This window comes from Dasypus novemcinctus, chromosome 14, assembly GCF_030445035.2.
Source record: "Dasypus novemcinctus isolate mDasNov1 chromosome 14, mDasNov1.1.hap2, whole genome shotgun sequence".
Taxonomy (NCBI): domain Eukaryota; kingdom Metazoa; phylum Chordata; class Mammalia; order Cingulata; family Dasypodidae; genus Dasypus; species Dasypus novemcinctus.
In genome coordinates, this window is record NC_080686.1 from 25,542,046 (window position 1) to 25,557,351 (window position 15,306).

The following is a 15,306-nucleotide window of genomic DNA, read 5'->3' on the forward strand; positions in this document are numbered from 1 at the left end:
ACCACCCCTGCTTGCCTTCTGCACCCACGGCCCAGGATCCTTCTTCTGAGGTCACCTGCCCCTGGCAGGAAGCCCTCTTGGGTAGGGTACTACTCAAGATCAGCACATCTGGATTTCTTCAAAAGACTCTACCCCTGGACCAAGGTCCCACATACACATCACTGCCCTGCCAAGCCCATTCCAGCCCTGTCTCTTGTCTCTTCACACTCTGCCACCAGAAGCCCCTTTCACCATAATCTCTCACCTTTTGACTCTTCCTAGTTTGAGTCAAGTGCTGTTAGAGGTTTGCAATAATTAACAAGCTATAGCTCAGTTTCCCCTAATATGCTTTGGGGAAAGGCTAACCCTATCCCCATAAGCCTACATGCCTAAGGGCATGGCACTTCCCCATAGGCTAAATAAAGAAACCACATAGAGACAGGAGTAAAGGGAAATGGAAACTACCTACATATCAGAGGGAGATAAAATTCCTACAGAACAAAGAAACATCTGCTCCTGCAGCATTCCAAGAAACCATAACTCCCTATCCCACTATCTTTTAGTCACTATCAGGGAAAGTTTTCACCTCTAGGGCTTCCTATTGGCCCCTGCACCTCACTCAGACCCTCAACCCCCTCCCACCAACTATCATTTCCCTTCCTAGGAAAGTTCTGTGTAAATTCAAATCCCTCCCTTCCAGGAGTGGGCTGAAGTCTCTCTTCAGACCCCCACCATGCCGGAAGGTGGGCTGAAGTCTGTCCTTCAGACCCCACCCATTGGGAGAGCTTCTCAATAAATTCTTTCTTTGTCTATAGTCATATCAGTCTCCATGTCCCAGTAAGTGCCATATTTTTCTCCAACAAGTGTCAAGTCCCCATGTTTCCCTAAACTACAAGAAACATGTCAAGCTCCTCAAATGGTTCTCTGAAGTACCCCCTCACTGGCTTGGAATGAGAGAAACCTTCAGCATTCTGAAAACTCTCTCATAAGATCTTCTCCCTCCCTCACCTCTCAACCTCTCTGCAACTCCTTGGCCTTTGACTAGACAGCTCTGAGGTGAATTATAAGTTCAGTATGCTAATTTGCATGGATAGTCAGAAGCCCCAAATGTATTGTTCTATGAGTTGGGGACATCGCCTTTGATACTGGGACTATCAAAAAGCTTCCTTGCAAATGTTATTTTATAAGGGAAATGGGAGGTAGAACAAACTTTAACAATGGAGAGAAAGACAAGAAAATAGACTATAATAGCTATTGAGGTATCTATTTTTCATGTCTGTCAAAGTACTTACCTGAGTAATTTTAGACTAGGCTACATTCATTGACAATTTTGTCCTCCAGGAATTGCAGTGTCTCTGGCTCCATGGAATAGAAATCATCTTCTCAGTATAAGTACAGAAAACAATATGAAAAGCTAGAAAGCTTCCACTCTGGCACCTGCATTTATTCTCTTTACAACTAGTATCTAAAAAATAAATGATCTCTTCTCTTTTATATTATGACTACTAATGGCCTGAAATTTAGTACATTTCCTTAAGATATAATTAATAAAAATATTTAGTATTTTAATAGAATTTACATTCTAAAGGATTTTAAATAATTAAGTAGATTACTGGTATTTATAAATAATGTGCTTTGATTCCTTTTATGGCTATTACACAGTAAAATATTTGTAGTAATAATGATTTCTGGTGCAAACTACTCTACAAATAATTAAAACTTACATATATGTATTCTGAATAATCTGTAGTATTTAAAACTCTAAGAACTATAAGCTCCAAATCAAAATCTAAGTAAAATGGTAGATTTTGGTCCATTTTCCCTCATTCCTGTGTACTTTTAAGAAAGCTATTAGGGAAGCAGATGTGGCTCAACTGGTAGAGAGTCCATCTACCATATGGAGGGTCCAGGGTTCAATCCCCAGGGCCTCCTGACCCATGTGGTGAGCTGGCCCACACGTAGTGCTGCAGTGCACAAGGAGTGCCAAGCCACGCTGGGGTGCCCCTGTGTAAGGGTGCCCCACATGCAAAGAGTACGCCCCACAAGGAAACCTACCCTGCATGAAAAAAGTACAGCCCACACAGGAATGGTGCCACACACATGGAGAGCTGATACAGCAAGATGACTCAAGAAAAAAGAGACACAGTTTCTCAGTGCCACTGGATAAGGCAAGTGGACACAGAAGAACACACAGCTAATGGACACAGAGAGCAGACAATGGGGGGGAAGGGGAGAGAAATAAGTAAAATAAATCTTTAAAAAAAAGAAAGCTATTAAAATGCAGTAGAAATGAAAAGACTTTAAAATTACAGCTATAATTTTTTAAAATATTTTCCTATTACAAATGCATAGCAGTTACTAAACTACAATATATCTATTGGATTATACAGACTCTTGAATTGTGTTTAGATTCTTAAAGTTCTTTTTTTTTTTTCTCTTTTTGTAGTTGGTTGGTTTTGTGTATGCCTGTTATGTGATCAGTATTTTCATGGAAGAAGAGGACACTTGTAAGTATTCACATCTTCTTGATTTATTTTGGATGAGACCTCGCTTCCAAAAGTAAATATTAGAAGGCTATGACATCTTTCATATTTGAAATTTTAAGTGATTTGAAATCAGCCTTTTAAAGTTCCAACCAAAGGTTGACAAGCAAACGTGCACACAAATAAGATTCCACTAAGTGTTGTCACTATCAAACCAAGTTGTGTGAGAAAGACACAGACACATACAGATAAGTGTCTTATCATGTCTTAGTAACTTTTCACCAGATTCCTAAATACTATGCTGAGCAGAAAAGCAGGGGTTTTTATCCATCACCATTGGATGGATATGCTGGTTACAGAATTTCAAAATCTGAATAATAACAGTACAACAATAGAGCCAGAACAATACAATACAGCATAGGAAATTATATAAATGGTATGAAAAAACTAAAAATGACAACCTTCAAAGTAGGATGTTAAAAAGCAAAATGCTGAAAGAATTAACGGGATACTAAGAAGTTAAATCATGTTTTAGCCAAATACCCCAGTAAAATACATATATGGCCTAAAGGTATCTAGCTAGAGATTTGGCAACATAGTTCAACAATTGGCATTTATGGAACTCCTATAATAGATAAGGGACTCTGCTTGGCTCAACTCAGTCCTGGGCGCATATAAAATATTTTAATTTATTTTTTAACTGTTTTAGATAAATAAAACATGCCCAACCAAACTGAAGTTTTGCTTATATTACCATAATTACTCTTTGCCTTGTAAAATTGACTCTTCAACGAAATGAGGCATCACACCTTCTTTCTGATGAATGGTTCCCACCAAGTCGATGCGGTACATGACATGCAAACTGGAATCCAGTTGACAGTGGGAGCTCACCTCAATGTATTGGACAAATGGAAGAAATAGTAAACCCTGTGACCAAACTCATCAGGCAGTGAAAAATTAAACCCTGTGCCCAAACTCATCAGGCAGCATCATACATTCCAGGCTTATTTGGCTGGTTGGTTGGTTGATTGGTTGGTTGGTTGGTTGGTTGGTTGCCATTGGTTTGTTTTCATGTGAGATGAGCCTGAAAGTTTCTGAAACTTCAAAAGTGTAGTTGTAATTACAACAGCTTCCTCCACGAGGTTAGCTTCAAAATCTGTCTCTAAGCAAGCAGACCAGTGAGGTCAAGAATGTCCACACCGCGTGTCTCACTGCCACCTTGTCTCAGACCTCCACTTTCGCTCTTGCTCTCCATGAGGTCTCTTTGGTAGCTGCAGCCACAGTGACAGAGGCAAGAGGTTCAGGGAAGCGAGCTGCTGCGGACATGTGGACATGCCACGTGGACATCCGGGAGGGCCGGCTTAGCCTGGCGAATGAAGCACTTCAGAACTTTAGGCTGGCCTTCCATTTGCTTTCTCTCTGAAAGAACACAGTTTCCTACTTTACTTTTCTCTCCACACTCAAAAATCAGTAGCTACTGGGTGCCACTTCATCCAAGCCAGAAGTGGCTGTGGCTCAAGTAATTGAGCTCTGGTTTACCATATGGAGGACCCGGGTTTGATTCCCCGGACCTCCTGGTAAAAAAAGACTGCATTGGGAATCGGACTTGGCCCAATGAATAGTGCATCCACCTACCACATGGGAGGTCTGCGGTTCAAACCCTGGGCCTCCTTGACCCGTGTGGAGCTGGCCCATGGGCAGTGCTGATGCGCACAAGGAATGCCATTCCACACAGGGGTGTCCCCCGCATAAGGAAGCCCCACACCCAAGAAGTGCGCCCCATAAGGAGAGCCGCCCAGCGCGAAAGAAAAGTGCAGCCTGCCCAGGAATGGCACTGCATGCACGGAGAGCTGACACAGCAAGATGATGCAACAAAAAGAAACACAGATTCCCGGTGCAGTTGACAAGGATAGAAGCGGTCACAGAAAAGCACACAGCGAGTGAACACAGAGAGCAGACAACTGGAGGGGGGGAGGGGAGAGAAAAAACAAAAAACAAAAAAACACTGCATGACACACCAAAAAGACGATGACACAACCAGATAGGAAAAAAAAAAAAATAGAAAAAGGGTTGTTTCCCAGCAGAAAGCAGGTAGCTATGAGACTTGGCCAGGACCGTGGCAAGTGTTGTTCTGCTGTCAGCAGAGGTTTTCCTCCCACATGGTCTGTTGAAGGTTTAACTGGGTATCTCACATAGGAATAATTTTGAGTGAGTAAGTGGGAGAGGGGAATGAGTGGAAGGGAGTTAAGTCAGGAGAATTTTTTTTCTTTCAATTTTCTTAGTTCATGTTTAAGACTGGGGTACAATTTGTATCATTTCAGATCTATACTTCAGGCAAAACTTTGATCACTTGAAATATTGTGTTTAAAGGACTTTGAGCATTCTTTCATTAAATTATTTACCTAATTTTAAAAAAACTGTTTCTAGACATTACATTATTGGTTGTACAATCTGACAGAGTAAATATACATGAATTCAGGAGCATGATTTCTACTCACATATAAGACAGGCTTCACCACAGAAAAAAATGATTGAGCACACACAATTCTAATTGGAATTGGGACCTAATGGAAATTATTGGAATTGATCAGAATAAATACTTCAAAAAATTGGTACACTAACAAGCATCAGCTGAATCCCTTGCAAGTTACTTTTGAGTGGATACCAAAAAAGTCCCTTTTGTCCTTTTGTCTCTCTCTTTTCCTCCTCACTGACCTGGCTGGACGCTTTCAAAAGAGACCAGTGCTCAGTCCTACCTTATTGCATGGAAAATGGCTGATTAATCAATGGCCTGACTTCTATTTAGTAGAATAAATACATAAAGTACTTTCCATGAGGCTTATGATTTTAAGCAAAACTAGTCATTGCAAAATGACATGCAAAATAAAAAGGCTCATGTAAACTGGGTAAGTATTTTTAGGTCTTCCATCAGTACCCTGTTAGAATGATAATGCCAGTATTAGGCGGATTGCACTGTTATTGGCAGATACTGTAGGTCCATTGACTTTGGTGTCTTTAATTAATATAAATTTCTCTAAAGAAATCTCTGAATCTGCTATTTTAATGTCCACCCACCTGGGACTGAAGCAGCTGCTAGCAAGCTATTTTATAATGGTTTAATTCTAGGGTTTGTTTTCAGGGCCATACCTTAAGTTACTGAGAGACATCTGGATATAGCCGTTGTGTAGCCATCAATTCAAATAATGTTTAGAGTCAGAAAGAGGACTGGGTGCTCAAAACAAAGCAAGCAAGTAAACCAAGACCAACTTTACATGATAAGCTGCTAGAAGAGAAGTGACAGTGAAAAGCAATCAGAAACCTTTTAGTCTGATAGTTCTTAAACGAGGGTAATTTTACATTTTTATTGAAAGAAGTGGAAATCCAAAGTGCAGTTGTAATTAAATTGTCCCAGAGTCTTCAGAAGGCAGATATGAGCACAAGGAAATGTCTGAAACCAAATGCAGTGATCTCAGAGGCTAGCACAATTCGTGCCAACGTTTAGCTTTTAAGTGCAATAATGAATTGCCCTTTGGATATGACACTACCAACCCATAGTCAGGAAGACATGTCCTGGGAATTGGTTTTCCAACAATTCAACATAAAATAATGCAACAATACTGGTAACTTTCCAATTTGCCTAAGTATACTTCTGGAAAGCTTATTCTGAAAGAAGCTGCAGATATGAATGCAATGTCACAGTATTTTGGCAGATAATATATCATTTATCATCTTGATTCCTATTCTAACTAATGAAAATCTCTGCATTATTCAAAATACAAAGGTAAGCCTTGTTCTTGGACTGAAACCTGTCAGCCAGGCTTAAAAATTAATAACAGCCACCTGCCTTCTTCCTCTGCACTGCTTAAGTGGTTGTATGGGACTAATACTTCAGCTGATGGACACTTCTGAAGGATAATATGCTTGAAGAAACATCTATTTCCAGCCACCCATCTTCTTTAGTTACCACTCAGTCTCTATTGCTAACTATTTCTTAACAAGGCTTCAATTATAGGTCAAAGACAATGAAATGAAAAGCTCCTAAGAGGCAAAGTACAAGTTGGAGTCAATGCTTTCCATCAGTCATTCTCATGAAAAAACCTCTTCATATCTCTTCCTTTCAGTTTTTATTTCTTTTTTGTATCTATCCATCTCTATGAACACTTTTGTTAAGCTAGGATGTTTGGAATCTGTAATCATAAAAACCTGTCAACATCTTGTTTGTGAATCATCTATTGCTGTAAATGAACTTTACAGCAAAGTATGACCTTGTGACCATCTTGTCAGACTTATGAAAAGAACGTGTTTAATTCAGGGAAGTGTAGAGGCAAGGCAAACTATGATGAAAAACCTTACTAACTTGTATAAATATTGCCTGGCTTTTTCTGAGGATCCACTGCTAGCACTACTCTTTCTGATTTTAGGTTGCAAACTGCAGATGTGGCATCTGTTTGGGCTCATAAAGACCATTGTGGGTTGTATATGTTGGATGATGGGAGAAAAGTATATTGAAACCATTAACAATATGTTTTTGAAAAGGCAATGAACCTCTGAGATATGGGTTGTATATTTTACATTAGATTTAGCTCGAAATAGTTCTTTATGCAGCCATTTGACCCTTGCTTTTAATAGTATACTTTTCAGGAAGTTTCCACTGGAAGGAAGCATGACTATTGGGAAAACATTCTATATCTATACTGCCTTTGAGGTTTCCAGCCGTTCATGTATTTGCCTAGCTGCCCCTGCATTTCTTTTAGGAGAGTAAGGTAACACCACTATAATATGTGAACTGCATGATATGTGTGATGTAAATGAGGTATGAACTAGAAATAAAACTATCCCCTACATACTCTTAAAAATTTACTAGAGAAGCTAACAAAAGGAAATATGGTTAATTTTAATTTCCAAATTTTTCTTCCTCATTTTGTAATTTATAGGAAGCCTAGGAGAAGTAAAGTGATTGAAAGGAAAGGCACGAGGGAAAGGAGTGAAAGCAGCAGAAACTAGGAAGACCCTCAGAATAGAAAATCAGAACACTGTTTTGTGACCATTGCAGAGATGGGTGTTTGGGGGTGGGTGAACAGAAAAATTCTGTGGTAGCCAATAATTGAGAAGTACAGATTCAGTTATGGTCAACACTTCAAGGGGGTCAGAATATTGATTCAACGAGCCATTGAAAATCTACTGGTTCTCAAGGAGTATACATTTATTTCAGTAACTATCAGGTTTAATCCCATGTAACTATCCTAAAGGCTGAGTTCCCCATCTGCCTCAACAGAGTTTTAGATTTAGAGCCTGAAGCATTCTCCCTGATTTGCTGAGATGGCTCTGCCAAGTAGCCACAAAATAACAAGCTAATCTTCCCACTAGAATAGAAGCTCTATAAGAGCAGGATCTTTGTTTCATTCCTTGCTATATCCTTGAGCCAAGAAAAATGCCTTGCATGTAGAATGCAATATTTGTTGAATTTATATTGTTTAAATAACGCATTTAGCCTAGCACCTCATTTTTCCAAATGAGTTTCAAAACTCCAAAGTTTGATCAGATGATACTCTCTTATGTTTAGAATCTACTGAGATACCTGATACCTTTGCATACTTTACATACTTGGCTGGGTTTTTAGTAATTTTGGAGGTCAAGTAATAGGGAAATAGGGACAGGAGCTTGAGTTTGTAGACTCCTGGACACTCCCCACGTGAAGGAACAGGAACCTGGAAAGTAGAGGCACCCACCGAGTGAGGCAGGCATTTGGGAGTGGGCTCAGCCACAGAATATGGCCAAGGAGAAACTACCTGTCAAAGAGCCAGCAAGGTGGTGACCTTGGCCAGCCCACCTATGGGAAGGTCAGAAGAAGATTCTAACTACAGTGCTATAGTTTAGAGACAGGATTCTAGTCCGTGGGTACGTTACAAAAGACAGCCTTTGCTTAGAGGAACATAAGCACAAATGCCCAAACCGGTGTACCAGGTGGAGACTCTACACAGGGGCGAGATAGAGAAGTCCTCTTACTACAAATGGTTCCAAGGTCAGAGCTGACCGCACAGTGAGGTGGAGCCTATGCTAGTGCCTCTCACTAAACCAGGACTCCTACAATTCACCCTGACTAGGGACTATCTTCAGCCACATTTCTACTCTCCTCACCTACTCTACTCCAGCCTCAGAGGTTTTCCTGCATCCACCGAACTCTCACAATCTTGGGCCTTTCAGCACAGCCTCCTCACTCCATTGACTTACTAACTTACATACCTCCTTCAGCTCTCAGCTTAGCTCTCCCTCCCCAGAACTGACCACATCCCTCCTACCCTCCCTAGGCTGATGAAACTCCTGCTTTAGGTTGTGATACGTTTTCAATGCACACTGTACTTTTTCCTTGGAAACATTTAACACAACTATAATATTTACAACTCAGTATATCTCCCAAGTTGACCCCAATTCCTGATATAAAGGGTACTCGAGTCAATACTCACTGAGTGAGTATTCAGTGAATAAATGTATCATCAAATGGACTCAGGCAGATGGTTAGGACTCCACTGTCAGAGGCTGGGAGAAAGTTCTTCCTTTTCTAGTCTCTCTTTCCTTGTATAAGAATGAGCACAGGCTCTTGTATAAGAACACCACACAGGCTGGAGATGTGGGTGTATTCCTCAACTTTTCCCTCATGCTCAGTCCGTCAGCACATGAGGCACCTTCCCATCCCTTCAGTAACTAGCAGCGCCTACCTGTTCTTTAACAAGAACTCCCTCTTTCCACCACCAGCTCTGTTAATCCCTCTCCCCTTACCTCAGGGGATCCTGAGCAGAACTCTGAACTGCTTTCAACTTATCTTTTAATTTTTCATTAGCTGTTTCCCTACTCATAAGGGATGGGAATGGTGTCTTACCCACCCTGGGATCCCAGGACGTGAATCACCGTAGAAAGTAAGTAAATTGTTGTACAAAATACATGGTAAGGAAAATACCCCCCAAGTGTTTTCCTTATCTCTCTTCTCTCTCTCCTTATAAAAATTTAAATTCCCATTCCCCTCATGGGAGAAAAAAAAATCTGATTAATTTACAATAAGGTGTAAATGGTTGGTGCACTTACATTCCATGGAAAATTTCATTGGTTTATGAGTTCCCTGCTCTGACAGAAAATTCCCACCTAAACAAAGAGATGATCTCCACCACGGAGGAGGTTTTAATTTTCTATGTTCCCACTTGAAAGTGGGTGCTAGAAATTATTTAAATGAAGGCAGTCCAAGCTCTGTGAGCTTTATCAAACCACCTCCCCTCCGTGGGCCTCGTTTCCACCATCCATAAAATGAGTGGTTGGGAGCAGAGGATCTCAAAGGTGCTTAGAGCTAGCTAAGCCCGCCATTCTACGGAGAGTGCTCACAGCTGGGGGGTCATTGCAAGGTGCAATCAGACCCATCACATTTTCTCCTTCATTGATTTGCAAATGGTCAACACTGGCAGCTGTCTGAAATCATCCTGGTCTCTCTGCTCCAGATGAACAATCGATGGAATGTACAGCTTTGCCCTCACCCCTAAAACCACATCTCTACCTAGATGCCTGCCCCACCCTGAGAGCCACAGTTGCAGCCTGTCCCTCCTTCCCTGCTTTATAACAGTTCCAGCCTCTGCCCTGGGTCCTCAAGGGGAGAAGAGAAAACGAAGGGTCCGTCATCCTGACCATACAGAATGAAAGATGAGGGCTTGGGGATCCAGAGGTGAGGACAGCAGCAAATGAAAAACTTCATATCCTCATGGCCACCCTAAATGCCCAGAAATTATGAAAAAGGGGTGGGGTGGGCTGTAAGGAGTCTATGAGATTCCTGTGCAATGAGCTTATTCTAGGTTATTAGTGGTAGAAGTTGAGGAGGGGAAGAGGAGGGAAGCAGCTGACAGCATTCTGGACAGGATCTCCTGTGTTTCCATTTTAATTCTGAACCAAGACCTGAATCCCCATCCAATATACTCTCCATCCTTCCACTGCACAGGCTCTACCCACCCACTGGGGACCCTGTTGATCCCCCCCTTCCCCAACCCCAGTCCAGTACCAGGGATGCTAAAAAGCAGCACACACTTGCATCCACTGTACCTGGTACAGCTTTAAAGGGGCCAGCTCAGCCGTCTTCTACCTGTCCCCAGCCAGGGCCTTTGCCAGCTCATTTAAATGGCAGGGTTAGTGTAACGAAGAATTAGGAATTAAGAAATGATTGTGATAATGAATCATTATACTGGTGCTTTTTCCGTTACCAATAGCAAGAAGTGATACCTGAAATCTCACCCCTGTTTATGGTTACTCTAGATTAGGCTCTCCCTTGCTTATGCTCGCTATTGTGTTGGTGATTCTAGATTGACCTTATCCTTGTTCATAGATTAGGCTCCCCCTGTGTATGTTTACTGTTGTGATGGTAACCACTCCACCCTCCTGTTCAACATCCAAATGGAAAACCTTGTGACTGACCTCTACTCTGAACTCTCCTACCCAGAACCTTGAGCTCTGATGATGACTGTAACTTTGTGACTCGCCCTGGTTTGGTGCCCACTCTCAACCTGTTCAGCTTCTTAACGTTCACCTAATGAAGGACACTGTGCCAGCTCCATCCCAGTTATTCTTTGGCATCATGATGTTATAAAATATCAAAATTAATTCCAGGAGGCAGTTTTGGGGGCCAATAGGCCACTGACCTCCTTTGCTTGAACAAACAAATTAACTCTCTCTTTGAATTCCCAGTATCTCAGGAATTGGTCTTTAAGGTGCTTCAGGAAAAGGAATCTGCATTTGCTCGGTATCATTAGAGCTGTCAGTGTTTTTGTGATGGGGAGTCCCCACCCCTCATTTTAAGACCTGAGGCCGAGCAGTGATGTGGTTCCTAGTCCCACTCTCCTCATCGGCCCCACCCCCTTAGCAGATAGATCACATATGCTCCATCTCAAAGAAACTATAAACCAGCAGGCATAGAGTCTCACCCTCCCATCTGACCTCTCTTTATCCTGGTCATTTTCTTCCTCAGAGAAAAAGGACTTCCTTCTGTTCTGCAGCTTTTGAGGCTTTGGGTCTATTCCCCCTGCCACTATTCAATCATCTTGCCCCATTTCTGTCTCCCTCCCTCTCTCACCCTCAACCTCTCTCTCTGTTATCCTACTTCTTCGTCCCATGGGCTCTTTTTCCTGAGCTTAAAAACAAAGTCACCTGAGAAAGAAGAAAGAAAAGAAAGAAAGAAAGAGAGAGAGAGAGAGAGAGAGAGAAAGAAAGAAAGAAAGAAAGAAGGCAAGAAAGGACAGGAGAGGGGAGGGGAGGGGAGGAGAGATGAAGGGAGAAGAGAGGATAGGAGAGAGAAATTACCCTCAAATCCCACTGGAATACATTAACGTCCCTGTCTCTTGTGCTTCTTCTCTTCATGTACAAACTTTTCTAGGAAGTAGTCCAGACTCACAGCATTCACTTTCTCACTTCCCATTCACTGGTCAGGACACCACTGCCCAAGCTGCTTCTCCTAGATTGTCCCTGAAAATGCTTTCTCCAAGGCCAGTGATGACCTCCTCATCTTCAGATTCATTTAGATCAAATCAAGCTTCATTAGAATTGATGGTTTGGTCCCTATTCACTGCTGCTGCCTTGAAAATGTCCTCTTCTGGCATCCTAGGCAATCATATCTCTTGAACAGCACCTATTTTACCAATTAAAAGTTTCTTCTAATATCCCTTATGCAAACTAAGCAAATTTCTGATGCAAACACAAGTAATTTTTTAACCACTTGCCCAAGAGACATTTGGACTGATGATTTCTCATTAAGTCCTTAAAAAGATTAATTATCCACCATAGTTTATATTCACAGGGCTAAATGGAAGTATTTTAAAGTAAGACCATACAATAAAACAGATGTTTATCCTTTTTAGACAACAAGATGGAACATAATAGAGAACCAAGTTCTTGAACCAAATATTTAAGATTTCATGGAAATTTGATTTTATAATTCTGACAAAGTAATGTCATACAAATAACCAAAATTAAAAGACATAAATGGGGAAGTGATATAGCTCAAGCAATTGAGCTCCTTCCCTACCACATGGGAGGTCCCTGGTTGGGTTCTCAGTGCCTCCTAAAGAAGATGAGCAAAACAGCGAGCTGACACGATGGGCTGGTGGAGTCGAGCTGACAGAACAAGATGATGCAACAAGAACCACGAAAAGGAAAACATAATGGGAGATACAACAAAACAGGGAATGGAGGTAGTTCAAGCTATTAGGCACCTCCCTCCCACATGGGAGGTCCCAGGTTCAGTTCCCAGTGCCTCCTAAAAAAGGAAGACAAGCACACAACCAACAGACACAGCAAGTGCAAACAATAAATCTTATTTTTTAAAAAGACATAAATGGAGAACTCATCTTCATGTATTTTACACAAAGTACTTTACTGACCACAAAACGAAATAATTTAGTGTTCTTTCAGGATCAAGATTTGAAACTAGAATCTAAATCAACTATTCAGCAGTATTCACGTGTCTTGGACACCAACATGATACTAAGGTAGGGTATGTGAAAGCATTTGTCTGTCCTCTTTAATTTGTATCAACTTTTCTCCAAGCAATGACTCAGCAAACCTGCTTCCTCCTACATTGTGGTTCCACTATTTTAAACATGTGGTTTCCACAAATTTTAAATTATACCTTGACTAGCCTTTCAGTCTTGTCCATATTTTTCCTCTAAAAATAAAACAGATATTTTCCTCATACCTTATGGTTTTACCTTTAGTTTCATGCCTTGCTAAGCAAATTGGAAATGCTGTAACACATGTCTTTTCTTTTGCTCACTCTAGCCCTCTCTTTCTTCCTCTCTCTATGATTGTAAGAAAAATAGAAAGTCTAGATTAGAGATGATGGTATACCCCAAAGAAAACTTTCTTTGCCACTGTCCAAGCAGCCGATATGCAACTCTTCTTCATTTAATACCACCATCACAAATTTTGTAATAGCTATGCACAAGATCATGTTAGAGACTGGTCCTCAATTCACTAAACCTATTTGTTTGTTCTTCTCCCAGGCATACAGTAAGACTGTATTTCCCAGCCTCGGAGCAATTAGATGTCCCATGGGATTGAGTTCTCACCCATGGAATGTGAGCAGAAAGGATGTGCCTGCTTGCAGGCCTGACCCCTAAATAACTTCCACATGGGATTCTCCATGCTCTTCCCCTTCCCAACTAAAGAAAACAGAAAAGCATAGAATCTTTGGAGACCTCACGGTTAAAATAGCAGAACCACAACGTAAGAGGAAGCAGGGTCCCTGAGTCATTGCTTGGAGAAAAGTTGACCGCATAATTACAGAATAGTATGTATAATAAGTGCCTTTGAAAGGCACACGGAGCTGAGGCATACACAAGAGGGTGTGTTCAGGAAGGGTTACAAGAGGTGGAGAGCCCTGGGTAGAAGCAGGCAGGTGTTTTCTTGTCGCTAAAGGAGAAATATGGCACTCCAGCCATTAAACCAATACATGATGCCTCCCTCCTTGGTGCCTGGCAATGTTTCCTTGAGGGGATGGCTTTTAAGCTGACCTAAAGGATGGAAAGGAAACTGTCTGGCAAATGGCCATAAGAATGTCCCTATCAGAAGGAAGCACACAGGGAATCACTTCCCAGAGGAGCTGTCAGTCCAAAAAAGGTGTAGACTTCAGGAGCATCTTCATACTGGAGGCTCTGGAGAGTTTGCCTCTGTGCTTTCCTGGACAGTGGAACCTCAAAAGAGTAGTAAATCAAAAGGCAGATTTTATCAGGGACATTTTTTTTTTCAGGCGGTACCGGGGATTGAACCCAGGACCTGACACACGGGAAACAGGCACTCAAACCACTGAGCTATACCCACTCCCCAGGAACTTAATTTTAACATTGAAGTGAGCAGGCAAGCTATGCTAAAATGATTAAAAGCATACCTTTCTTTGCACAGCCTGGACTTAAATTTTGTTTTCTTTCCCTTTGCTTTGTATTTGCCTCCTTTTCTATTTATTCACCTACGTGTTTATTTGGAAAAAGTAAATTAAGACTGCTTTCTTTTTGTTCCATAACAGTGCCTTCACTTTTTTTTTAATTGAGATGAAATTCACATAACATAAAATTGACCTTTTTAAAGTGAATAATTCAATGGCAGTTAGTACATTCACAATGACATGCCACCATCACCTCTTTCTATTTCCAAAATATTTTCATCATCCTAAAAGGAAGCCCTGTACCCATTAAGAAGGCACTCCCATGTATATGCTAGACCTGGCAACCACTAATCTGCATTCTGTCTTTAAAGACTTGCCTATTGATGTTTCAAATAAATAGAATCATGCAATATTTAGCCTTGTGAGATTGGCATCTTTCTCTTAGCATAATGTTTTGGAGGTTCACCCACACTGTAGCATGTACCAGCACTTCATTTCTTTTTATGGTTAAATAATACTCCATTGCATGGATATACCACATTTTGTTTATCCATTCATCTGTTGATGGACACTTGCATTGTTTCCACCCTTTCTAAATAGAGCTGCTCTAAACAGCCACAAAAAGGTGTTTTTTTGAACACTTGCTTTCAGTTTTTTTAGTTATATTCCTAGGAGAGGAATTGCTGAGTCATGTGATAATTCTACTTTTAACTTTTGTAAGAACTGCTAATTTTCCAAGGCGGCCACCCCATTTTATATTCCCACCAGCAATGTACAGAAAGTTCCAATTACTCCACATTCTCACTGATACTTGTTATTTTCAGGTTTTTTACGATAGCCATCCTAGTGGGTGTGAAGTGTTATCTGTTTCACTGTGGTTTTGATTTGCATTTCTCTAATGACTAATGATATTGAGCATCTTTTCATGTGCTTTTATAGGCA

The 15,306-nt window shown here is 41.1% G+C and overlaps 1 protein-coding gene across 2 annotated transcripts in view; it reads left to right on the forward strand.

The window, feature by feature from the left end:
- The window catches only part of NKAIN3 (sodium/potassium transporting ATPase interacting 3), a 702,972-nt gene that overhangs the window by 645,375 nt on the left and 42,291 nt on the right, over positions 1 to 15,306 (forward strand). For both annotated transcript variants that reach the window (XM_004463919.5, XM_058275571.2), the window contains exon 5: positions 2,426 to 2,486. In XM_004463919.5, coding sequence (XP_004463976.2) covers positions 2,426 to 2,486 — 61 coding nt within the window. The remainder of the gene's footprint in view (positions 1 to 2,425; positions 2,487 to 15,306) is intronic.